We start from the raw sequence: 25,079 nt of genomic DNA, 5'->3' as shown, positions 1-25,079 counted from the left end.
GTCAATGACTGGGAGACTGAGTTAGACTATTTTACTTTTTGGTTTATTTGCATTTGCATTTTTTCAGTTCTTTGGAAATACTTCTGTGGTTTTTGGGTAGTTTTTCAGACTTCTCTTTCCTTCCTTTGCTTAATAAAAGTGTTAGTTTTAGCCTCCCAATGAACCTTTTCTGGCTTTGCAGGGAAATGAATAAAACTAGAAAACCAGTGTTTTTTTAGGACAAACTATGTCTTCAAGGAGGGTTATGCAAATGCAATAATTTAGGCTCATTTGTTAGCTGATGTGGTGTCATACTTTCCTGGAAGAGAGCCTTAGATTTGGTCTGTCACCAGCTCAGCCTGTGTGCTTTTACCTCTACCCTTGGGTGGTTTTGTTCCTTTTCAGATTTTTGTGGCTGTGGAGAGAGAGACTTGGACAATGAATTCTTAGAAACATCTGAAGGGAGTGTTCTGTTCATCTATGTGTTATAAACTCCAGAAGAAAGAGCTGGCTTGTGTGAAAATGTGCTGGGCTGGTTCAAGGCAGATTAGCAATGCCTGTTTGTAATATGATTTTGAAAATGGTGCACTTTTTGTTAAAGTGGCATGGAAAGTGTGCTCCTGGGATGTGAAGCAGAAATTTAAGAAAACACTGAAAACATTTAGGTGGTTTCTAATGCTATTGTTACTTCTCTTAGCTTTGTTTCCTTTCAGGCTTGGAGAGGAATGTCCTCCTTGTATTTTTGTGAAGTCTCAGCTATGACTGAACTCAAGATAGTGGGTCATGAGTGGGACATTAGTCTGATGGGCAGTCCTGTGCTTGGGAGCACCTCTGAAGGGCACAGACTATATGTGACACAAGAGATCAGGAGCACTGTTAGACTTGGGTGTGCAGGTCTGTGTGGTTCAAAATTCTGAACCTGACTAGGTTCTAGATACCTAGTCAGTCTCTGGCAACCAAACATGGCTTAACTGTTAGATTTTGCAGGCTTTTATGGTTTAATTCAATTCATTAACTGTAAAGTAATGGAGCACTCACTGATTAGGCGGTATCATTTTGGCTATCACTTCTATACAGTGAGAATTTCCATAGAGCACAGCAGCTGAGTAATTCCTTTGCTCTTTTTTTTTCAGGGTGGAGAGGTGCATGATGGCTCTGAGTTGATTGGTCCTGTTGAGCCTCTGTCTGACTCTCTGACTGACAACCTGTCTGACTGCAGCTCTGAAGGTTTGCTTTCTCTTCCCACATAACCTCATAGCATGATCGTAAACGGCAAGAGGCAGATTTCTTCATGGAGCATTGGCCTCCAGTTTCTGTTTGCTTGTTATGGCAAAAATGCTGAGCTGGGATTGGCAAGAGAGCAATTTGGCTCAGCAGAGCTGTTTGCACTTCTGGAAGTTTCATTCTAAAGGTGTACATGCTGACTTGGATACCATGTGTAGAGTAATTTTAGTGGTACTTTTAGTGGCAGTTCACTTGCACTAAAAAATAGTAGAGTTGTAAGGAAGGGTCAGTCAGCCCAAATAAATGCTGTACTGGAGCTTCTTGCCTGCCTCTAGGCTGAGTCAGTTTAAGCATTTCTGTGTACCATGCAATCTTTTAGATATTTTTGTGTTTCTGAGTTATGCTTGGTCCTTGTGATTTCTATGAAATTCTTCTTCAACTCTTAAGTTTTCCTTTGGAATTGCTTAGCACTCATATATAAATCCACATTATTATACAAACACTTCTTAAGCTTATTTAGGAGGGGATCTGATCATTCTGGCATAGAATTTCCTTTGATAAAACAACCCTTGGAGAACAAAACATGGGTTTTGTCTTCTGACAGTGGTTGGTTAATTTTTTTCACTTGAGGTTGTATGACTTGTCATTGGGATCTCTCTATGTCAATAACTTTGTTCTTAGTTGTACAATATATTCTACATAGGAGGTGAGCTTTGCATTTTATTTTGTAGTACCTTCTATGATGCTAATGAATGAATGTCCCCACAATATTTTGTTCTGTGAAGGGAAAAGTATAGAAGTTGTTGTTGTCTATATATAAAACGATATGGGTTTATGTTTATGTATAAAACATATGTTTATATATAAACATATATGTTTATATATAATTGTTTAGTTGAAGAGGGCAGTTATGGTAAATAGCACTAACTAGTGTTAAAGGGTTTTAATGATTTCTGTGAAATTTAACATTTCAGATTCTGACAATGCTCTCACTTTACACTGTGCCCTATAAAATAGACTGCTTCTAAAAGTGCTTAATGTGAATACTTCTATTCATTATTCACAAGGGCCTCATTTTTAGCAGAAGAAAACCACTTCCTTTATGTCAGATAAAATACTGAAAAGAAAAATGCTGTAAAGTAGAAAAATTCTTTGATACCCTTCTGAATCGGCTGGAGGGCTTTTACAGGATCCTTGGAACAACTACGAGCACAGGAGTTGGATGTGCTGAATGTGAATTTTGTGGAGTTATATTTTCTAAAAACCTATGTGTCTTCCAGCTCACATTGTCTTATGCTTGAAAGCAGATTTTGGTGGGCAGGAGGCTGTGGACAGAAGGAGACGTCTGTCTTTAAAACCTCTAGATGGCAGTGGCAATACTCGGCCTTGAGTCCTTTCCCTGACTCTCCTCACAGCTCCTGCCTGCAGCTGATTTTTCCCAGTCTGATTATGGCAGTTAACTGTGGCTGGTTCACTGTGTCACCTTCTGTGGGCATGCAAGGGCCTCCACGTGGGCACTGCTCCTTCAAGCTGTTGTACTGAGAAGTAGCAAATCCATCCCTTAACAGGTGCTGCTGTTTGCTTTTAAGGGTGGGTTGTGTTTTCTCGCTTTTATCTGTTCTTTCCAGACAAAGTTCATTTTGCAGAAGGTGTGCACATTAACAGTGGAAGATGCAAACTGACAGTAGTAGAAATGTTTTTGTACCAAAATAAGCAACAATTATCTTGCTTGTAAAAGGAGTTTGGCAGTTCATGCTTTCACAGGAATCTGCTTTTCAAGAGGCCAGATTACCCAGGCTTTCCACCAGTTTTTGGAAACTGTGTTTACTTTTCAGATACCTTTTTCAGACAAGTACAGAGATTTATGTTCAATTTCAGCATCATTATTCTCATTTTATATTCCTTATAAACAGTCACTTTGTCTTCTTCTGTGAGTACACTGGATGATGTTCAGATGTCCCACTTCCTCATCATAAATCTTTCTATATTAATTAACTTACCAGATTCTTTAGAGAACTTCATCAGGAAGTAATTTTTTTTTCATTCTCTTTTTTCCTCTGTCCTTCTATTTTACCATGTACGCACGATCTTCCCAGAAATAATCTTGTGCACCTGAGATGCTTCCTACCCCATAAGCTGACTGGAAACCCCATGACTATTGTTGTGTGGTGCCAGCTCTGGGCTCTAAACCTGACCTAAAGAAAAGTTTATTAGCTCAGGCTCTGTGCCATGCTAGCTGTGTTCATAGAGCGTTTGGTCCAGTTGGCTACAAGACAAGAGCAAACGTGGTTTTGTTTGGCCTGTAGGGAGGGGAACTTGAGTCTGTGTGAAATCTGCTGTGTGGATGGGCTCTAATTCATCTCATCTGAGTGGCCAGAGCACCCTTCCAAAACCCCCAGCTTTTCCATTCGTGGTTTCTCTTTGCACTCTTTGTCCATCAATCAGATCTGCTTTCACCACCTGGTACCTCTAAATGGTGTTTAATAAATGCTTAGTTCTCCACCCCCAAATTTGGTATTGCTGCCCCTAAATTGAGCAGCTGAATGGCTCATTATTATTATGCTAGTTAATGAATCCTCTACCCTCCTCCAGCTTTTCTGTTGTGAGTTTAGCTTCTTTCTTGCAGGACTGGGGGCTACACAGTTTTCTTCTCTGCCTGTACACTTCCCTTTATAGCCCTTCCATGAGAAGATCACAACATTGTCTTCTGTGCACCCTGTCCCTTCCTCTCAAGTAGTATAGTGTGTCCTAAGTATCACTGTCCCTTGCTTTTCAGACAAAGAGTGGTTGGTAATTTGTTGTCCTTCATGTGTTTTTCCTCTCACTCATGTTAAGGAACTGCTGGATTTTAGGAAAGCAGTATTTCTACAGTGCCTTCTTACTCCTATAAATTTTAAACTCCTGTAACTTTACAGCTGCAAAATGTGAAAGAAAGTATGAGTTAGTTGCCTTTGAGTCAGCTTCTACCTGCTGCCACATACTTTTTGAAAATAAGTCAGAATATGTTACCTGGAAATATGGTTAAATTCATCTCTCTGACAATAATATAGGAGAAAGCAGGCACCAAGTTTTAGCTCAGAATTTACTTTCTCTGTGCGTGCAAACAGCTAAATGTCTTGACCTTGTTGCCTGTTTTATTGCCTCAGTGGGTACATGTGCCAAGGTGATAAAACAAACTGCTACTTGATATCCAGGTGGCACTGCCGAATTTGTGGCTTGCTCCGTATGTCTCATGCAGAGTACTATTCTGGAATGATGTTTTTGAGACTGAAAGCTGGCTTTTTTTTTTTTCCCTTGTGTGTAGGTCCCAGCTTTGAAAACTTTCCTGTTTTAAGTCTCCTTAGCTGTAAATTGTCAGAGCAGTGAGATAGGGACTGTAGTCTTGCTGTTGTTGAAATGTGGAGTGTGAGGTTTGAATAATCCCCCATGCAAGCAAGGACCTGTGTTTAGTTTTTCAATCTTGGAAGCAGTGAGAAATGGCAAACCTAATACCTACTTTTAATGTTGTGTTAACAAATGGGTATCTCTGATAGCCAGTCAAAGAGCAGTTTCATACTTTTACTTATAGGAGGGTCATGTATTTTCATTCTGATGGCAAAGGAACTTGTAATCTGTTGTACACATGGGTGTCAGAAACATTTTTGTCCTTCTTTTCAGTTCGAAAGGATTTAAGTGGGCTTGATGATGTGACACTTACGAGCCAGTCGGAATGTGGAGGTGAGATGTGGACGTTGTCTCCATTACATTTGTGGAAATTAAATCATTAGAAAACCCTAATTGAGTGAATGCCTTTTGTGGATGCTAATCCTTACAGAATGAAATGGTATATATGTAAAATAGCATTGTTGCCATTTATTCCCAAATAACCATGAAAAGTACCTATGGTTTAGATACTGAAGGTCAGTTTGCAGTAAGCGTGTAGTGACTTATGGCAAATGTAAAATAAAATGTGTTAGCTCAGATTTGAGTGATGAAAGAGGTGCTAAGTAATTTATTTTACCATGTGTTAGCAATGAAGGAAGATTATATATATTACATGTGAGCTGAGTGCTGCATGATGCATAAGCTGACAGTAACTCTGTGTTAATTCAAGCTCCTAATTTACTGTTTTGAGGATGCTTCATCTTGCTGATTATAAACAGTATGCTGGGATTTCTTGCAACAGTAATTTGGCTCCTGTCACACAGGTTTAGTTTTGTAATTTCCTGGAGCCCAATGGTGAGTTGCTTTGTAAGTTTAAGTTGGGTGTTAGATGTTGGTCTCTTCATTCCTAGTACTGAAATGAAGACTGGTTGTTCTGCAGAATTTGTCATTAATTTTTAAAAATGTTTCTATAGGTACTAAAATTTTTTAGAGGCAGCATTGCAATCAGGGAGCTTCTGTGGGTATTCTGAGGAAACTGCCTAAGTGAAAAGAGCTAAATCTTTGAATGGGCTAAGGAATTTTGAAGGCTCCTAAGGTATATGAGCAATCCAGAGTAATGGATGCCTTTCTGACTTCCAGGCTTCTCCAGTGACAGTGACCTGATCTCACTGACAGTCGATGTAGATTCTCTTGCCGAGGTAGATGATGGAATGGCATCCAACCAAAGTTCTCCCAGTAGAGCTGCTGGCCTTTGTGTTACTTCTGAACCCCCAGTCCAAAGCACGCTGGCATCTGAGCAGGAGTGGAGCAAACCTGAAGGAGAAAAGGAAAGCCATGGTTTGTTTACTGGAAGCTTAAAATCCAAACCAGGCAAACAAGATTACTTGGAGAAAGCAGGCGAGTTAATAAAACTGGCCTTGAAGAAGGAGGAGGAGGAAGATTATGAAACTGCCTTAAGCTTTTATAGAAAAGGGGTTGATCTGCTTCTGGAAGGTGTTCAAGGTATGGATCTTCTCATGCTGTTTGTCTTCTCTTTGGTTGTATTTGTTTATGACATTTCCATGGGTAACATCAGCTTGCTGCATTGCAAAGAAGTGATCTGAAATGCAGAGTTACGTATGCTTGGTTTTCAAGTACTTGATAGCTGTGTGCATATGAGAGAGAAACTTTTCCCTCTAAGACTGAATGATAATTGAGGGTCTCATCTTCCAAGTGCCCAATATCTCCTCTGTTAGAATTGCAGCACAACCTTCAACTTGCAGGTAAGTAGCAAAGTGCTCTGCTTTTGCCTCTTTCCTTTTTATTGCCTAGCCATTAATTAATATGTGGCACTTGCAGCACTGTTGAAACATTATTTAATTTACATGGTTAAGTGAGGATTAATTATCCCCATTTTACGCTTGGGAAGAGGCAGACTCAGGTTAACTTCCCAATCACAAAAGGATTAGAATTGCTCTTGTCTCACAGTCTCTTGCTTCTTCCATTAAACTATTCTTTTCTAGCTAAAGGATGCATAGAAACTTACATGCTTGCATTGCTAGAGGAGAACGGGTTTTTTTACCTTTTCAAAAGGCTTTGGTCTGTCAATATAGGTCTGCAAAAGCTGTTAATAGACTGGATGCAACTACATGCAAATTTCTGCCTCTTTGCACCTTGTCAGTAAGGGAGAAAATTTTTTCCTTTCTCACTCTTGAGAATCTCAAGTGATAACCTCATGTAATCTGTGTTTTGTCCAACAGTGGCTTAAAACTATAAAGTACAGGGAAAGATTTGTTCTTTCCTGGAGTGAATTCAGGGTCTGTGTATTGTGCTTCTGTCCCACACTGATCAAATGAGTGAGATTAGAATCATGCCTTTGTTTGACAGTGTACAGGAGAGGTGCATTCTGCTGCTCCAGATCTGGACTTAGACATGAATGTACCAAACACACACAAGCAAGAAGCCTTTGCTGCATCCCAGTGGGATGCACAGCAGTGGTCCAGACCTTCTGAACAGTTCTAGCAATGGAAATTACCTGCTGAGCTGATTTAATGGGGCCTGGCAAAAAATAATGGGTAGGTTACTGATGAGAACTAGAGGTGTGAGCCAAGATATGTGCATAGCCTTTGCTTAAAGTGTCTTATACTTTTTGGCAAAAGTAAATCCACCTCTTTTCAAGTCTCAGTGATGTCAGTAGGGTTCTGCTTTGCTGCTTGTTGTGGTTTTTCAATAGCATCCTTCCTTTCCTTGCCTGTGTTGTCAAAATGTTTTTCATTCTTAGTGTTGAATATGCTGGCAGTCTTCTTTTGGAGAGCCCAGCTATTCTTTCTTTGCAAGTACACTTTTTCATAGACCTGTGGGCCATTCAGTTGTGATCTTCTGAAGGAGATCCTATTTTGTCATAAACACTTCTGTCTGCCAGTCGTGATGCAAGGCTGCCATGATGCTGTTTTGAACTGACATTTCAGACTTCAACTTCAAAAGCTTTCTTTATTAAACAGTTTCAAACTGTCAGGGGATGAAAACAAGTCAGTCTATTGCCCATCAGTTTTGCTGTGGTAATTACTGTGTATACTTGAGTTGTGGCAGTGGTTAAACATGTTGGCTTTGAATTCATGGTAATCCTTAGGGTAATACATTTGCTTTAAAGTTATGAAAGACTTTTTTGCATGTAGGTGACTTGCTCAACTCATGCATATGAACTTGTTAAACCAGAGTAGGTTGAACTTCTTACTTATATTTGCCAAAATTTCCTCCAAGGATTTTTTCTTCTTTGCTGTTGACTAGCCGCTCTTCCAGCTGCCTTAGATAACTGTTAATCCTTTTCTATCACCCACTTATCCCTGCTTTTCAGGCTAGGAAGAAATTCAAAGAATTTTAGAAAATTGTGATATTCTGCCTGATTTTCTTGATGCCACTCAGTGCAGTGGCAGTTACTAATAAATTTTTAGTGATGGTTACTTGTGTGGTGTGTGTCAGTGTTCCTGATGGATGAAGAAACATGTAACCACCACCAGCACCTTTTTCTTTGCAGTCCCTGACATTGTATCTATATTGCATACAAGAGGGAGTAATGGGAATGAGTTGCATTTTAGGTGGCATCTTATCCTTTGGGATAATTGTACACAGGGTGGTTCCTAGCAGCCAGCTGTTTTTTCATTTCTCTGTGTTACCTTGCATGGCTGTGAAGAAATATTCCTTCTCTTCTGGGCATTCATACTGGATTTGGGTAGATCCAGGTAATTTTGTCCCATTCTCCTTGAGGCTTATGAAAGCTGGCAGAGAGACACTGTTGCCCTCTTCATGATGGCAGGGCTGGTCCAAATGTCTTCCTAGAAACGCACCATCTCATGATCTATGAGGACAGTAAAAAAAACAAAACAAAACAAACAAACAAAAAAACCCCAAACAAAACTTCCTAATCTAGCTGCTTTGTGAAGGCAGTGTGTTTAGCATAAATATGTGAACATTTAATGTATATTGCAGTAAAAACCCACAAATCTTCTACCTAATCACTTGTTATTTAAACACCCCTAGTTATGTATTTCACACGGATAATAACATACTCCTTTCAAAGATAAGCTTGGTGCATTATTACAAAACGCTTCTGGTCGTCTGCCACTGATTATTTTGCACCTCTTCAGTGTAAATAAGACTTTGTAACAGCTGAGAGTGAAACATAGTGTTCATCCATCCTTACCCACCTGTGCAGTGCCGTTGTCTCTGTGCACAGCCTCTGCAGAACGGGCCGCAGGTGGCTGTTTCCCTGGAAAATGCAGTGACACGGGAATACAGACATTGGCCACGAGGTGGCGGCAAGGAAATAGAAATTGCCGCCCGAGACTTGAAATCGGGCGACTGTAGCAGCGCATGGAGATGGGGGAAGGAATGCCACCCATCTTCTGTGCTTCCAGCTTGACTTTTGAGGCAGAGCACTCGCTCAGGTGCGGTGCCTCTGTGAGCTGCCTGGCTGGGTCTGAGGGGTGAGGCTGTGTCTGGCACCAGTTGCTCCTTTAGGCTCAGCACAAGATCTGCTCAACAAAACCATGCGTGAGAAAGTTCAGTGCTGCAGGTTTATATACCTGTGCTGGTTAGTCTGAGGTAAGTGGCTTCCCTAAAGGCAGTTGAACGCACTTGAGCCTGTTATATTCCTGATGATTTTCCAGCTCTCTGAGCTGCTGGCACTAGTGTTAGGCAAGGCAGGTGTTGTATATTTGAGAAATGGCCATCTTGACTTTGTTTTCAGCTCTGTGCACATGCTCTCAGATGTACAGTGGTGTTAATTATTCTGGGCAAGGTGCACATGTATTTTCTTTTGCTAGTCTCTTGCAGAGTTTAGTACTAAATCCTTTCATGTCCTATTTGTAGTCCTGCCAAGAGACCCGATTTGTGTCCCTTGGGGAAAGACTGCGTGCTCAGAGACTGGTGTATACCTTGGGCTGTGGGATCTGCTCCTTACACATGTCTGGCCTACTTCTGCTCCATACTCATATTTAGTATTAACCAGTTGTCAGTGGGAAATAGAATGAAATCTTGGACTGTCAGTGTAGCCCTGGAGCTGCACCTTTTGTGCCTTCTTGTTTCATGTATACCAGAGCTGCCTTGCTTGCAGTGACAGGGAGTAGCTGCCATAATTTCCTTTTTCTTCTGAATATGTACCAATGCTGCTGCTCCTCTTGTGTTTTCTGGGCATTGCTGCATGCAGGGTTTGGAAGCTTTTGGAAGACAGGTTGTGTAGAATGGTTCAGCAATTCTCTAGGAGCTGAAACCTTCTAGAATTCAAGGTTTTCTGCCTTTTTAAGCATACTGAGTATGCTAACAGATAGAAACTTTGGCTCACAATTATTGCTGTTCCTTTGTTTTGTTAGCATGTCAGAGCACTTTGAGGTCAGTGCATTGCTTCAGGCCTAGAGATGGAAAAAAATGCATTAATCAATAGCAAGCCACCAACTTCCAGCTGGAAGTTAACTCTGTTTTATGCAAAGTAGTGCATTCCCTGACTTTGGTATAGGGCACAGTTTATGTTAGGAAGAAGCAGATCACAAGGCTGAAATTATGGAGAGTTTTTTTGGTAATAAAGAAGGGAGTCCTGTTTGTATAAACTGCTCCTCTTTTTACAACAGCAGCCTTTCTTTAGTTATATCCATTATGGATCTGAGTCTGAGGTGTGTGATACACAGAGTTAACACTACTGCTTATTGCTGTGTTTCAATAACTTCAGGTATGTGAAGAAGCAAGAATGCTGCACAACATGGCCAACCTAATTCATGTAGAAAAGTACAGGATCTCTTCCATGTGTTTTAGAAACCAAATGTGTTCATTGCTGGTCTGTCCATGTTGCACATTAACATCTGAAGGGAGACGACCCGTTTACTCTGTCGGAGTTTTGGGATGTTTATTTTCACATGTGTAGCAGCTGTGGCTGGGCAGAATGAATATTGATTTAGTTTAGGCAGCATGAACCTTGTTGCATGAAGTATGTGATGCCTCTGGAGTGTCAGCAGCCGCAAGCTGTTTTCCAGGTATCTCTGTTTTGTGTTAGGGATCCACAAGTTCTGAATAAGCTGCTGGTGTCTTTGAAAGCAGGCTGTGAATGTCAGTTTTGCACTGCTCCATGCTATTTTAATGTTTATCCAGTAAACAGAGCTGGAACAAAAATTACACAAATTACTGGAACCTTGCTAAAATGACTTTGACTTTTAACCCAGAAATGCATATACAATGAAATGCTGGGAATACTTTGGACAACTAGACGATATTTTTGGATATACTGAAAACAAACCAACTTGTGTCTAATTACTGGGATTATGATGGGCTATGATTTGAACTTGTGATGGAGCCAGGGACGCAAACAGGAGCATGCTTGACAGAATGCCAAGAAGACAGTACTTTATGAAAAGGGAAACAGCCATGGCGTTCCACCAGCGCATTTCTGGCTTCCTTTGCTTGTTTGTTGAATGGCACTTGTGAAGACAACTTCTGTTACCACACAGTAGCTATTTTAAATTCCTTTCACTTGTGAAGGCCTCTGAGTAGTGTTCCTCATTGATGTTAACAGTTTCTGAGCTATCCAGGAGATGTGTCTGGTTGTGGCAGTGTCTTTAAGGAAACAACAGACCTGTTTTCTGAGAAGGTGAATTGGGGTGTGAGCTGATGTCTGCAGGGAAACCCTCAGAGTTGTGCTGAACTCCACAGGGAAGGTTGGTGATGGGATGACTGATGCAAGTGTCATTCCCCCTGCCCTGACCTTAGGTTTCTGTGTTCCTATGGTGTATTATCACTCAGCCTGTTTGCTGTAGAACTGCTTGGGCTGAGCTTTCTGACCAATGATACAAAGTGCTCCCTCCCTTCTAGTGCTTCGTATAACCTTGAAATTACAGCTGCTGCTTCAGGAGAAAACTGTGTGACAGGACTTGTCTGTTGATAAGCAGCTGGATTAAGAATGGATGTTGGAAATACTGTGATTGGTTAAAAAAAAAAGTCACATCTCACCGTGCTGCCAGTGATGCTGAAACACGTGCTGATATGGACTATGAACTGTTCATAATTGGAAGGTGTTGTCTCCAAGCCCGTTGCAGACCATACAGAGCTTCAGAGCAGATCAGTGCTGTAGATCCTTCACTGTGCAGCAGGTATTGGATGGACTACCCTGAGTGATGTCATTCCCTATGTGGAAGTGCTGCGTTTAGACACCTCATTGTGGCAAAGCAGTAAAATACAGCATGTGCCAGCAAAGTGTGGTTAATGTGTATAGTTAATGCCAGAAACTGGTTACTGTATAAATACAGCCAGATTTGGCTATGTAAAGGAGCACTTAAGGCAGAGTTCCATTTAAACTGCAGGACTTGTCTGCAGCAGGAGGCTGATAAAGGTGTGAGGTTTAGTTCATGCTGCAGAGAGCTTAGAACCTTGCAATACATGTAAAAGTGAATTGTAGCAATACCTGCAAGCCAGTGTGTAGGGTGTGATGCAGAGATGACTCTGAATGCAGGTGACTGCTAAAGAATTAATAAATACGTGACCAGGTGAGCCTTAGAAATCTCATTTTCCTTCCCTCTTGGGACACAGCTAGCTCCATTGACTTGGTGCTGTTCTGACCTTTCCACGATTTGAGTCTTCCCTCATAGCAGTTCCTTGCCAGGCTGCTGCCTGTGCCTGGCCTCTTTGAGAGACATCTCTTCCAGCCTGCACTGCCTTTTATCTCAGCTGTTGTTAGCCACAACACTTAGCTGCAAAGTGCAGGAATCTTTTTTGACTGTAGCTGTGTGGGGTTTCTGCCTCCCATCAGAAGAGCCAGTAGGGCTGCCACAGTTCTTGCAGCATGCAGGGTAGACAGGGCAGACTGATTAGGTTACAGTGCTGCTGCTGTCCGCAGGTGAGAAATTTGAAGTCTCTGGCTGCAGAATTCAATGCCTTAGGCACTGTAGGTGAATTGAGGCAAATTACTGGAATAGAAAAATTGCATAGATAGGTTTAAGGGCATGATGCTGCATGATAATCAGTGCTCTGATTCTCTCCCAAACAGTTCTTGCATATACAGCTGCTCTCTTTTCACATCCTCCTTTGCTCTTTTCCTGTCCTCTTTCCTTCTTAACTCTTCCAGTATCTTAAAATAGCCTCCTTAGCTTCAGAGCTGTCTAGGGCTAGTATGGATTTGATCTCTGCAAGGCCTGCTGCTGGCTCTTCTGTTTTAGAGATTTTTGTGAATGCTCAGGGAAAAATACCATTTCCCATAGCAGTATGTAAAAGTACATATGAGTTGCATTTAATACATAAATATGAGTAGTATTAGACTGTCAGGATTTATGAATCTCATAATTGGGTTTTTTTAATCTGCTTTTTTCTTTTTTTTTCCCTGCAGTAAACTGTTCTTACTTGAAGGGGTAGGTGTCTGTGTAACTGGATTCCCTCTGCTCTGAAGCAAGGGATGTTTGTGGATGCTAATTCTAATTTGAACTTGTCCTTTTAGTCAAGAAGTGCAGAGAAGCTGGAAATTTCCTCTCTCTTGTGATGGTGGCCCGGATAACATCTTTCCTTGCTCTGACTGTCAGTGCTCTTCCCCTGTTCCAGTTGGTGCTTGTGTTGGAGGACTTGCTGCTGCTGTCACCATTTTGTTTCCTCCTCTGTGCTAGAATGTCACTGCTTGTTCTTCTGTCTTGAAACGCTTATAGTGTAGTTCTACAGAACATTCAAGAATATTTGTCATATTAAGTCTTATTTGGGTGAAATGCCCTACAGTTAAGACAACTATTAGCTGATAGATGGGAAGTTAAGATTTTCCTCCCTGAAATGCTGGGTGCTGTGACCATTCATTTTATTTTTCCCAGGTACATGAAAAGCTACCACCACCTTGTGGATTTAACATGAGAGTTTATCTAGAAGCAGATGTTTGTTGGTTAATATTTCTGGCAAGTTACATTTCTTGTCTTCAGTGTTACTGACTCCTTCTTTACTGGTCACTCAAACACATTTCACCCACACCATTCTTCTGTGTAATCTTCGGCAAATGTACCAACAATTTTTTTTTTCTCCCAGGGAGATGTTTACCTAGACATTTACATGACAGGTGTGTAGCCATAGGTTATCTACAGGATGCAGAACTGGCAACTTCATAGGAAATATAGATCTCTAAGGGTCTCAGGCAACCTGCAGTGAAGATGATGTAAGTAACATATGGACATAATAGTTACCAGCACACTGGAAAGTTGGAAGAAGAATTTGTAGGCATTCACTCACTGTCACAAATTTGTGCTTTAGTGTTAAAGGTTTAACTTTTAAGCGGCTTTTCTTCTTGGTTGATAGAGTGCAGTACTGTCCTGAATCTTCAGAAAAGCAAGAAAGAATGGTTCTGATAAATGTGTTGCATCTTAATAAATTTCGGCTCTCTCAAAATGTTAAGAAAAAATAAAAAGAAGGAAAAAAGATCACTTCAAGCTGTTTTATCATAATGGGGTTTAACCTTTGTCTTATTATTTAATATTTACAGGGTTTTTTTCAGCTGCAGAATTTGATCAGCACCTCAAAGTAACTCGCTGTTAATATAATGTAAAGCATACTAGAGCTGATGAGGTAGTGGTCTTATTTCACAATTCCAAGCCCCACCTGCTGCTCAAATCTGTAGCTCTTTCCTTGATGCTGCAGTATCTGTCTACCCCAGCACCTGCCACATTTCACTTAAGTAATTGTTTGAGAATTAAAGGTTACCCACCCTCCTGTGAAAGTTGGTGGAGACTCGTTCCAAAATCAGCAGCTTTTCCCCTTCCTGAAATAAATTTTGGGGTTATAAAACAGTGTCCAAAGTCATCACAAACCCGTGCTGGATTATGAGTCGCATTGTCTCTTACGGTGTGCCTGAGCTTTTGTTTGGCTAATATGGACAAAGGAGTCTGCTTCACATGATGTAAGAAGTGTTTGCCCTAAGAAGAACAGAGGTCCTCTTGAACCAATTAGGCAAAAATAACAGCTGGGCTACCCACTAATAAGGAAGGTGCTGCTAAACCTCTTTTCATTGTGAGAAGAAATAAATCTTTTAAGGCTTACTCCCTTGCATTTTTATAGAGAGCAATTCTTTGAAAAATTCAGCAATCCAGCTGGGTGATATGTGCAGGAAGACTGTGAAGAAGATAAAGAAACTTTTAAAAATAAAAAATGGTATTATAGCTGTTAGATTTGGCAATTATAAATGTTTCATTGAAGATTTCAGTATTTAGAGAAAGTTTTACTGTTTAAATTGTTAAGAACGTGGAGTTTGGGGCTGGCACAACAGGCAGTCCTGTACCAGTTCCTTGTAGCTTGTTCTGCAAGAGGATATTCCTTCCTGGAGCAAATCTCTTCTGATATCTTCTTTAAAGGAAGGCAACCCACATATATTTTTAGTAAGTCTGAGAGAAAAGCAGGAAGAGGAAGTCACAGAGGATTGGGACAAGTAATATTAACTTTATGGCCTTACTTTTTCTGTGAAAATATTCCTGTCCTGGTCACCCACCTACTCAAGCAGGGAGAGCACCTATGTTGCCCTGACAGATTAAGTCTTGCTGAGGAAAACCTCTTAACACTTTAAGGGGGAGGATTTGGAACTGGTCAGGCACAAAGAAAGGAAGGGATATCTGGAATTCTTGGGTTGGTGCTACATATTATGGCTTACTGATTTTTTTTTTTTTGTATATGTTAGTAGTGAGTGGCAACTAGATCTGTCTTTATCAGCCAGAGAGAAACAGATCTTCACCATGACTTCATCCTGGATCCTTGGAGGAGAATAGTTACACACCAGAGCAAGTTTGACAGCACTTCTATGCATCTGAGATGTGTTCTCTTTGTAGTATCCCATATTATTTGAGGAAAAGGGCAGATTTTTGTCCACGGTCTTTACTGACCCATTTTTTTTTATTTGTCTAAGTTTATTGAATATGGCCCCCTTTCAATAGCTTTTTGCTGTTACTACCTAAGCATTGGCAATTTTACTATATGATAGAATTACAGAAGATTTGATGTGAGAATAAGCAGTTAACTGAGCTGAATACTTCAGCATTGAGTTAGCTGATCTCTCCAAGCTGTGTCTTCTTCTGAGGTACTATGAAGTGTGAGTGAAGACTCTGAGCAGAAGACAAACGAAAATACTGCTAGTTTTCCAGATGCCTCTGCTGTACATTGTGGAAGTGCTGCTTCTTTGTGTTTTTCATTCAAATCAGTGCACTATGGGCAGACAATCAGACAAGTCACAGAAGAACTCAATGGCACAATTATTCTGATATTTGTGGTTTTCTTCTATCAAACCTTCAAAATCATTTGAATGTTGTTAGGAATATCTATGTTTGTAAATATATTGTAGCTGAGCTGTCTTTAGAAATATAAATTAAAGAACAAATTTTAAATCATTGGCTGCTGTCCTAATGTCCTGGCTTACTGTTACTTTGGTCAGCAGGTAGCCTGGTCAGCCTTTCCAAAGCCAATTTTCATTTTAGGATATTTTTACTTCTTTGTAATAGGCAAAGCCTTTGGAAAATGAGGGAGCAGCCTGCTTGTGCTTGTGTGTGTGGATGAAGGCTTATATGTGCAACAAAGTAGCTGTAGAGTTTTTATATTCTGTTTGCAGTAATAGTAAACAGAGCATCTAAAATAACCACTTGCACATTGCAACAAACACATCATCATTTGCTTAAAAAGAGTTATAATTACAGTTGACGAAGCATGGACACCATAAAAAATGCATTAGTTTGGCTTGACACATTAATTACCTGTTTTTGCAGATGTTTTTATATATTGTTGTGTGAACAGTTTACAAAATAATTACAGGAAAGTCATATGGAAAATAAACTAAGTGGGTGGTTTCTCGCCTTAATATTTTCATTCATGTGAATCTGTGTGAGGCACAGCTGCTCTGTACCAAAAGCAGAGAGAGAGAAATGGGGAATCTTGAGGGGTTTTTATTCTAAGGTTCCTATGATCAGCCTTGCTGCACTTTTATACCTTGCTTTAGCAGTGTAGTTTTTAAAAGTGTAGAATGACATTGCTGATTTAATCCCAGTGATCAGGAGGGGGGAGAAGCTTTGATCCTGATCAGATGAAACATAAATCTTCTAGTATCTAGGAAAATAAATGAAAAATCAATATTATTTTAAGCAGGATGAGCTTTTATGAGCAGTTGTAAAGATTCATCAAAGGCTTTGACACAGTTTAAACATTTCCTGTTTGCTGGCATTTTAAGAAAAATGCCTTTCAAGTTTAAATTGTAATTAGAGAGATACCTCTTTAGATTATTGTGAGCTAACCACAGAATGGAAATAGGAGCTCAATATGCTCACACAATATTTAAATCAAAAGTTCTTAACTAGGAATAAATGATTATTCCTAATTTATTATAAAATTATGCTTTTGAAAATACATTTTGCTTAACTAAAACCAATATTTCATGGCAGAATGTAACATTACATTTAAAAAAACCCATGGAGTCTGAATCACAGCTTTGACATCTGTCAGATATAAGGATTTGTTCTAGTACTGTGTTTTAGTGATTTATTTGGTTTTAAGTGAACAGTTCTATGACCTCGAATTTGGCATAAATGCTAAAGATTATTTTTAGCTTAATGGGGTCTTTATTGTTACTCTCTGTGTTTGAGGCTTTTTAAGTAGCATTTATTTGTTTATTAAATTTATATCCTGTATTTATTTACAGATTTTTGTGAGATATTGGCTGTTTAAATGGGAATTTGTATTGCAATGTAGTTTGTTACATTTTCTTGGTTAAACTAATGCAAAAAATTAAAAAGCCAAAATCCTATTTCCATAAACCTAGTTCTCAATCATCCACCTGTTAAAGTGTTCAGAGACTGAACTGTTAATGATCTTATCCACAAATACAATGTGAGAACTTGTTGAATAAATGTTATTTTTTGAATTCACACCCTTTGTTATGGCTGAAGATTTTAATGAGAGGAACAGCTTGCAAAGGTTATTCAACAAATTACTTGGGAAGGAAAAGTAGAAGGAAAACTGAAATTAATGTCTTGTGAAAGTAGGGAGAACAAAGACAGCTCTGAGGGGACATCCTAGCTGGTTTGCCTTAATTACTGTAAAATTACTGAAGCATTGGAAAAAAGCAAGAAACATCCGAACTAAATACACATAACTAACAATTAAGCAGTAAGCTTGACTTTTATGATAGCCTTAGACACTGACCTAGCAGTTTTCTAGCAGCTTGAAGGAAATGCTGGCTGCAGAGTTTATTGTTGCTGTGCAGATGTCTTGCTTTCCCCGAGCAGCTGCCACTTGGTGTGTCTGAGAGAACGTGGGTGCTCACCAGTGCATCAGCATGAAGAAGTTTCATGGTGCTTTCACACTACCTGCAGAGATGAAAGCCAGAGTTAGTCCTGTTTTAGGAAATTGCAACACAGGCTTATTGAAAAAAATACTGTGTATCTACTCTCTTTTGATAATGCCAACTTCAACTTCAAAGAGTTGAGTGATGCTATTTTTTTTTTTAATCCTGGGTGGGAATAAGACTGGCAGTCTTATGAAGGGAACTTTTTACCAAGATTTCCCTAGGTCTTTAGAATGAGAGAAATTATTGAGATATTGATAAATACCTATAATTTGGTATGCGGAAAGTGCACTGAATTTCTGTCTGTCTCAAATGAAATGTAGACAAAGGTTTGTGCAGAGCAGTCTTGTGTCTATATTCAAGGAGGGGGCAATCACTTTTTCCTCCTTCCTTGAGGTGGATAATAAAATTTACAAGAGATCACTTATCCCAGAGCTTGGAGTACCCAAAGTCTCTTCTGCTAACTCTTGATGGAGTCTGGGTGTGATGGTTCTGTGTGTTTGGGTAGTCTCTAGTTGTGATATGAGAGGAATGGGAGTCTCTATTTTAAAACAATCCACCTTGACCCCTGCCTTTAATTCTGTCCTTGAAAATCTCACAATGACTTACACATTGCCACAATTGCCGCCTGAAAACCTCCCGCAGTAATTTCTGAATGCAAGCATTCACACAGTAAGTTCTCTATCAGAAGTTCCATAATAAGCTTGCCCTTTTTTATGAGACTCATTCTTGATAACCCACAATAATCCTGTTTTTTTTCTTATCAGTTACAAAGTTTCTGGTTGAACTCCTTCAAGGTTACACTCGGTTCCTTTCATGGCCCGGTGATCAGTGTCTTACGAGCTCCAGTCTTTGTTAATATCTCTTATCTGCCGTTGGTTGGGGTTTGTGTATTTGTGTGTTTAATTTATTGCCTCTCCTGTTCCTTGCCTTGTCTTTCATGTGGAGTAGCTGTTGGGCAGATATCCTTGCAGTTCCTTGCCCTGTTTGAGCATCGGTTTGAGAGGTGCTGGCTTGCACCTGGCAGTGCAGAGCCTGCCACAGTCAAGGCTTTGTTTCTGCTATTCTTGGATGGCCTCAGGGCTGGGAGAGACTGTCAGGGCCATATCAAGTCTCTGCTGTCCTTCAGTCTTCTCCTGGGATAGTTGTCCCTGTCTTTTTTCATAATAATCTCATTTCTCTGTTATAACATTTGTGTCTCACAGTCTCTTATCTTTGTTGGGTGGTTGAGGTTGGTTGGGTGTTGCCATCACAGGTTGAGTTTGTTACAGCAATACATCGCTCAGGATGTGAATGCCTAAACCAAACTGAAAGCTTCAGAGTGAATTCAGTGTTTGTGTCGTGCCCTGTGGTTCTCACAAGAGTTTGGCTAGATCAGAAATAATACAATGGTTGTTTAGCCATTTGGAAAGTGAAGTAGTTGGTGCAAGTGCTTATTGCTTTCTTCCCATGTTACCCCAAGACTAGAGGCAAGGAACGTCTAGCAGAGAAAAGCTCTGAGTAGGAGTTCTTGGTGCCTCTCCTCAGTTGCCTTCTTGCTTTCAATAGCATTTCTAGACTTCATGTACAGTTAGGAGAGTCCATACTGGACACCTGATGTCGCAATATGACATGAAATAAACGACACTCACATGCTGAGATGTCCAAGGCAAAAAAGCATGTTTATTTTTGGACTTCGATATTTATAGAATTCTAAAAGTAACTATGGATTGGAGGATGAAATTGCTACTTCTCCAACCACACTGGTCAAACTAACAGTCTATTAATTCTCTCCTCTTCTAGAAAGTAATGCAAAATAATTATTATTTACATGAAAAGTGTGTGAGAAACTCCATTACAAAAATGTAAACATCAGAAGGCTTAGAACAACTTTAGAAGAACAGGGTGATAGCCTGAGGAAAAAATAAGTTTGTTGTTTTGTTGTAATCATCTTATTCTGACTTTCCTAATTGATTTTGCTTTTTGGAATGCAGGGTTTGGATCAGAGGTTTATTTCAGTTCTTACCTATGTTACCATAGGAACATATACCAAATCACAGAAATATTAGAAAGGCTTTTTATTTACCTTTTTATTTTTTATTTTATTTTATTTTATAGCAAGGCTTAGTTTGTTATTTTTGTAGAACTCTGAGATCATAGTACTGGATTTTTAGAAGATGCATATCTTTAGGTTTGATTATGAATAACCTAAAGGAAATCAAAAAGGTAGAATCAAAGCAGTCATGTGCTTTGATTACTTAGTACCTCTCTCTTTATAGAAAACATAACTTTTTTTTTTTCTCCATTGAGGTGAATCAAGTCCAACTCGTCGAGAAGCAGTGAAAAGGAAGACTGCAGAATACCTTATGCGTGCTGAAAAAATTTCCAGTCTCTACCATAAAACCTCTGAAGATGCATCTGTTTCTGTGGTAGGCTTTAATTAATTTTTTTCTGAATTAATTTTTTTCAGAATTTGGTATAATTAAGTAGCAAAGCATATTCTAGCTTAAGGTTGAAAAGCTGTCTAGAATTTCTCTTTTGGGAGGCTGGAGGAGTATTTTGATGTTGTCTTTCTGTTAAGTTGCCATTCTTTCTGATTCTCCATAATTTTACGAGGAGTGCTTGGTTTAACACAGGACTGCTTTTCATGTGCTTTCCTACTGCTCGTGGTTGATGATGTAGACATTTTTCATCATGCTGAAGAATCTAAAGGTAAAGGAAAAAGCCACTCTAGAGTGTAACATTTCATTTGACTTTTCCATGAGAATGTTGGTTGGTCCTGTAGGGAGTGAGAAGCCTGTTGGTTTCTTTAGCCTACCACATAGTGAATCATCACAACTGAGTCAAGCACGGGGTAGAGGGGATCACATTAATTTTCCGCAGAACAAGTCCTTAACAGAGCAAAGGTTCTTCCTGATCCTTTCAAATGTCTCTCTTGGATATGCTTGTGGAATCAGTTCCTTTTTGACTTTTGAGAAGTTTCTGTGCTAATTTCCACTTTCTTGAGCAGAACACCTTTATCTGTGCTTGTACAAAAGACAAACAAAGCTTGTTCTAAGACACCCTCGATAAATATCTAGCTTGCTCTTCCTTAAACAGTTCCTTTAGGATTTATCTGTTTCTAGTTTAGACTTTTACTGCAGTCATGTTAAACTGTATTATTGTCAGTGACTGCCCTACTGCAGTAAGTATAAAAGCTGCAAACTTCCTGACTCTCTAATATCAAGGGATAACAAAAGAGATAGAAGATTATTGCTTCTTACTTTGCACAGATCTAAAAATGCTTTAAGGAGACAACTGCTGCAAAAATTGGAAGCCTTCTAAAAGCTGTCTATCTAATAAGTAAATTTAAAAAGCAAAGACACTGATTTTTAAGGGTAGATTATTTCATGTTGAGAGCCCACAAGTACAATTTTGAGGATGTTCCAAATGGGATATATTTTGTGAGGCTTGGAGTCTTGCTGTTGCTATGAACTGCACTTTGAACAATTTAATATTTTGGACAGATACGAACTCCTACTAGGTATTCTTTCTTTGGGTCAAACACCCCTGAAAATGGGGAAGAAGCTATATTGAATGGAATCCTCAGTGTGTTTGGAAACTGGAGAACAAGAGAAAAAAATCCACGAACAACCTATTTTTGCCTTTTTATAAGTTTAAAAACTAACTGTGGTTGGGAAGGAGGAAGAAATAGGTTGCATTTTTCTGTGTGAGCTTGAGAGGTAAAGTATTTCTTCTTTTATGCTGTACTGAATAAGACACATGCCTTCTTTGCAGATCCAAAGAAAAGCGGATTTAATTGGGATAAGACAAGAAAAAAAAAAAGCAGACAGAATAAAAAACCATTCTCCTGTGTTGAGACTCAAAACTGACAATCATGGCAAATCTTGTTTTGTACAAAGTGTTGCACCTGGCTGATTCCCCTGTTTACAAAAAAAGGCCATGCAGCCATGATTTAGCCTTGTTTTTTTCCTAAGTTTGTACATGTATTTTAATGTCCTTTATTTGCTGCTCTTCATAATGCATGAATTTTACTTTTATCTTAGAATTTTGGAACTTGCTGATATCGAGGGCAGATCATACTTATGGGTCATGATAGTTGTGGTGAGGAACAGCTTGTCTCTTGTTCATAGCTGAAAGTTACCTGGGAAAAGGACTTAACTCCCAAAATTATTGTGAGGGTAGTGGTAGGGACCACAAAGAACTGGCATACTCTGTGCTTTTGCTTAATGTCTTAAGGAAGATGAGGAATGTGACTGTTCCCACGTGTTGGTTGCTGAGCAGGCCTGAATTCTTGCACTTTAGTTACTGCTTATTAGTTTTACTTACCAAGATAGTTTATATTGGAGTTTGCATGAATTATTTCACTCCATATGGACAGTGATAAGTGCACTGGAAGAACCTCCATCTATAGACAGGGTGATTCTTGGGAGATACCAGTGGCAACTTGCAGATACTTTGTGTCCTTCTCCTAGACATCAAGTGCATGATGGGCACGGTTAGTGCAGTACCTGGGCCCCTGTTAGGAGTGGCAGAGTGCAGTTTTGTTATGGAAAGCATGGTTCACTGCAGGGAATGTCATGGGCATTTGCAGCTTGGAGGAAGAGGTCTGGCTAGTAAGTGGGTGTGGGCATTTAAGGCAAAGTGCTCTTGTTCATGACCTGGTGTCACAGGGCAGAACTGCTTTGTCACCCCTGTCTGCTGGAGGTGGCTTTGTGTTTCCTGTGGTGCCCTTAAAAGGAGCAGTCATGGGCATCAGAACTAGACTGACCTGTCCTTCTTACACATGAAATTTTACGTCCTTCTCCTCCACCAGGCCAGAGAACTGTCCAGCAAGGGAAGGGGTAAGCTCAGAAGCGCAGGTTCAGTTATTGTCCTGCATTTCTCAGCCTGTCAGATCTCCCAAGGGCCTGGGATGCCAGCCATGTGCTGAGCCACCTGCAGCAGTCTCAAAAGACTGTGCCCACCAAATGTGCCCTTTGCCATCTTAACACCAGGTGAAGGTGAAGCACAGAGCCTGGCTGTTCTCTAGGGGCCCAGGCAAGGAGGAAGTGAGCCATTCTTTCGTAGCGGGAAATGTCAGGCCCTTGCCTCTTCCAAAACCAGATTTCCCTATAGAGGCACAAGTCTGGTATTTGTGAGCTGAGAAGCAAAATTGTCTTTGATGTCATGGAAACCAAACTAAGAACAACTACTTTGTTATTTTTCAGCAGTGTAGCTCTCAAGGATAGCATCCTTAGCAACCACCCTGCTGCTTGCAAGTTCAAGTGGTCAAGAGAGGAGCACAGGAAGATGGTATTTGGAGAATCCTTGGCATTGTTAAAGGAAGGTTTTGGGTAGAGGGCTTAAAAGAAACATAGGGAACTGACTCAGCTGTGCCCTTGAGCTGGGAACTCATCTGAGTGTCTTGTAAACACTGAGAAAAGCCTTGCTGTTACCCATAAGAGTAGATGTGGAGACAGCTTCTGGAGCTTTTAAACAGGCACGTGAACCTTCTGGGAAAACAACCTGCAGCAAATGCTGTCCTCTTCTTCTTCCTTTGGTGCAGCACAGCAGCCTCAAGGGCTGTCTCTGGGACAAGTGCTGCAGAGCGCTGTGTAAGAGCAGCACTGGGTCAGTTTGCAGAATCTCAAGCTGCATTTTCTCCTCTGCCCCTTTATTAGTAGTGTTTCTGGGGAGCCACTTCCAAGCCTGAGTGGGAGCTGCAGCAACAGCCTCTGAATCCCACTGGCCTGACCATCAGAAGGCTGGAGTCTTGCATAGCTGTCAGCTGCAAAGCCCAGCACAGCTGCTTGTACAGCCTGTGGGGCAGTTTTAACTTTGTTAGCTTTTATAAAGCATATTTTTATTCCCTCTTTGAAATTAGTTCTGATTTTACTTACGCCTAACTTTGTATATTCAGAGTTGTTTCTTTTTGCACCATTATGAAAGCTGTTGTCTTTCATAATGTCAATTATTTTTGATTTTTCAAAGCAATTTAGTAATAAGAGGTACATGCAAGCCTGATGCCTAAACAGAAGAAGCAGTCTTTGTGGTTTCCATAAGATATCTTCCTAAAATTCTCATTAAATGTGCATGAAAATTACATGAAGTATAAAGAAAAAGCACTGCTGTAGTTCTGTGAGATATAAATTTAGCATAAGAGATTCAGTCTCAACTTCTAGGATCACATCCAAGGTGTGTCCCAGCTTCAGGAAAAGTGCATTCCCCAGCTGGAGCTCACCGAGGGCCTTCTGAAGCACATTGTAGTTCTGTCTGGTTCAGATGCAGAAATCCAACCTGGTTTTCTCGTGGTGCAGAGAAAGGAAGAAGCCAGGATGTTTGCCATACCAGGAGAGCTGGAAGCATTGTCACAATCATGAGGCAGATTCCAGTGTATCTGCATCAAAACAAGGCATCTCCTTGCTGCAAGTGAAGATCTGGCTATGCTACAGGTAGACAGATATTGAAATATCAGACTCAGACCTCTGAATGGCAAAAGGAGATTGCATTTTGATGTGCAGATCTGCACTGGTGTACATGAAAGTTCTCTTTTCTTATCCCGAGGATCTGTGGTGACTGATGTCAAAGGTGGCAGCATTAGCAGCTAAATTAGCAGAGTTTTCTGGGTGAAAGAATGAAGAGGGGAAAATAAAGATCAAATATTTAATTAGAGGGAAATCCAGGGAAAATAGCAGTTGTGCTGGGAGAGCTTTGAGAGACTAGTGCAAGGGGCATCACTGCTTGAGCAAGTGGATTGCTTTGAGCAACCAAGGAAAGACCAGGACTCCACCATTCCTTGTGTTTCACGGTATCCCAGGAAGAAGAGGGTGCAAGGAACCCCACCACAGATGCTGGGGTGCCCTCCAGCCTGAGATGTACACATGGTGTGGTTTTTGGGGTTTCCCTGTGTGAGGCCAGGAGCTGGATCCTTGTCGGTCCCTTCCAACTCAGGAGAGTCTATGATTTCCCATCAGATGGTGTTTGTGTCACTGGGCTAGGCATACTGCTCTTGCCTTAACTGAGGTTAACATGAAATGCCCTTTCTCTTACTTGGCTGGTGGAGTTCTCTGTCTCCCTCTGCTCTTCTCCCTGCTGGCAGTGAAGCCAAAGCTGAGGCAAGGGCTCTGGCCATATTCCTTGTGTAGCTTACAGAACCAGAGCTTTCCAAAGGCAAGTAGTGGCCACAGGCTGCTGGGTGTCCTTGCAGGAGCATCACAATCGCCATTAGCCTTTTCCTCTTGAAATCTACACATGG

General features: G+C 40.4%; 1 protein-coding gene across 2 annotated transcripts in view; it reads left to right on the top strand.

Annotated features, from left to right (window-relative positions):
- RPS6KC1 (ribosomal protein S6 kinase C1) overlaps positions 1 to 25,079 on the top strand; it is an 85,107-nt gene that overhangs the window by 17,096 nt on the left and 42,932 nt on the right. For both annotated transcript variants that reach the window (XM_030944683.1, XM_030944684.1), the window contains 4 exons: positions 1,113 to 1,206; positions 4,861 to 4,920; positions 5,707 to 6,069; positions 20,153 to 20,271. In XM_030944683.1, the coding sequence (XP_030800543.1) occupies positions 1,113 to 1,206; positions 4,861 to 4,920; positions 5,707 to 6,069; positions 20,153 to 20,271 (636 nt within the window). The remainder of the gene's footprint in view (positions 1 to 1,112; positions 1,207 to 4,860; positions 4,921 to 5,706; positions 6,070 to 20,152; positions 20,272 to 25,079) is intronic.

This window comes from Camarhynchus parvulus, chromosome 3 (genome assembly GCF_901933205.1).
Source record: "Camarhynchus parvulus chromosome 3, STF_HiC, whole genome shotgun sequence".
Lineage (NCBI taxonomy): Eukaryota > Metazoa > Chordata > Aves > Passeriformes > Thraupidae > Camarhynchus > Camarhynchus parvulus.
The sequence above is the reverse complement of the archived record's forward strand: the minus strand, read 5'-3'. Positions and strand labels throughout refer to the sequence as shown.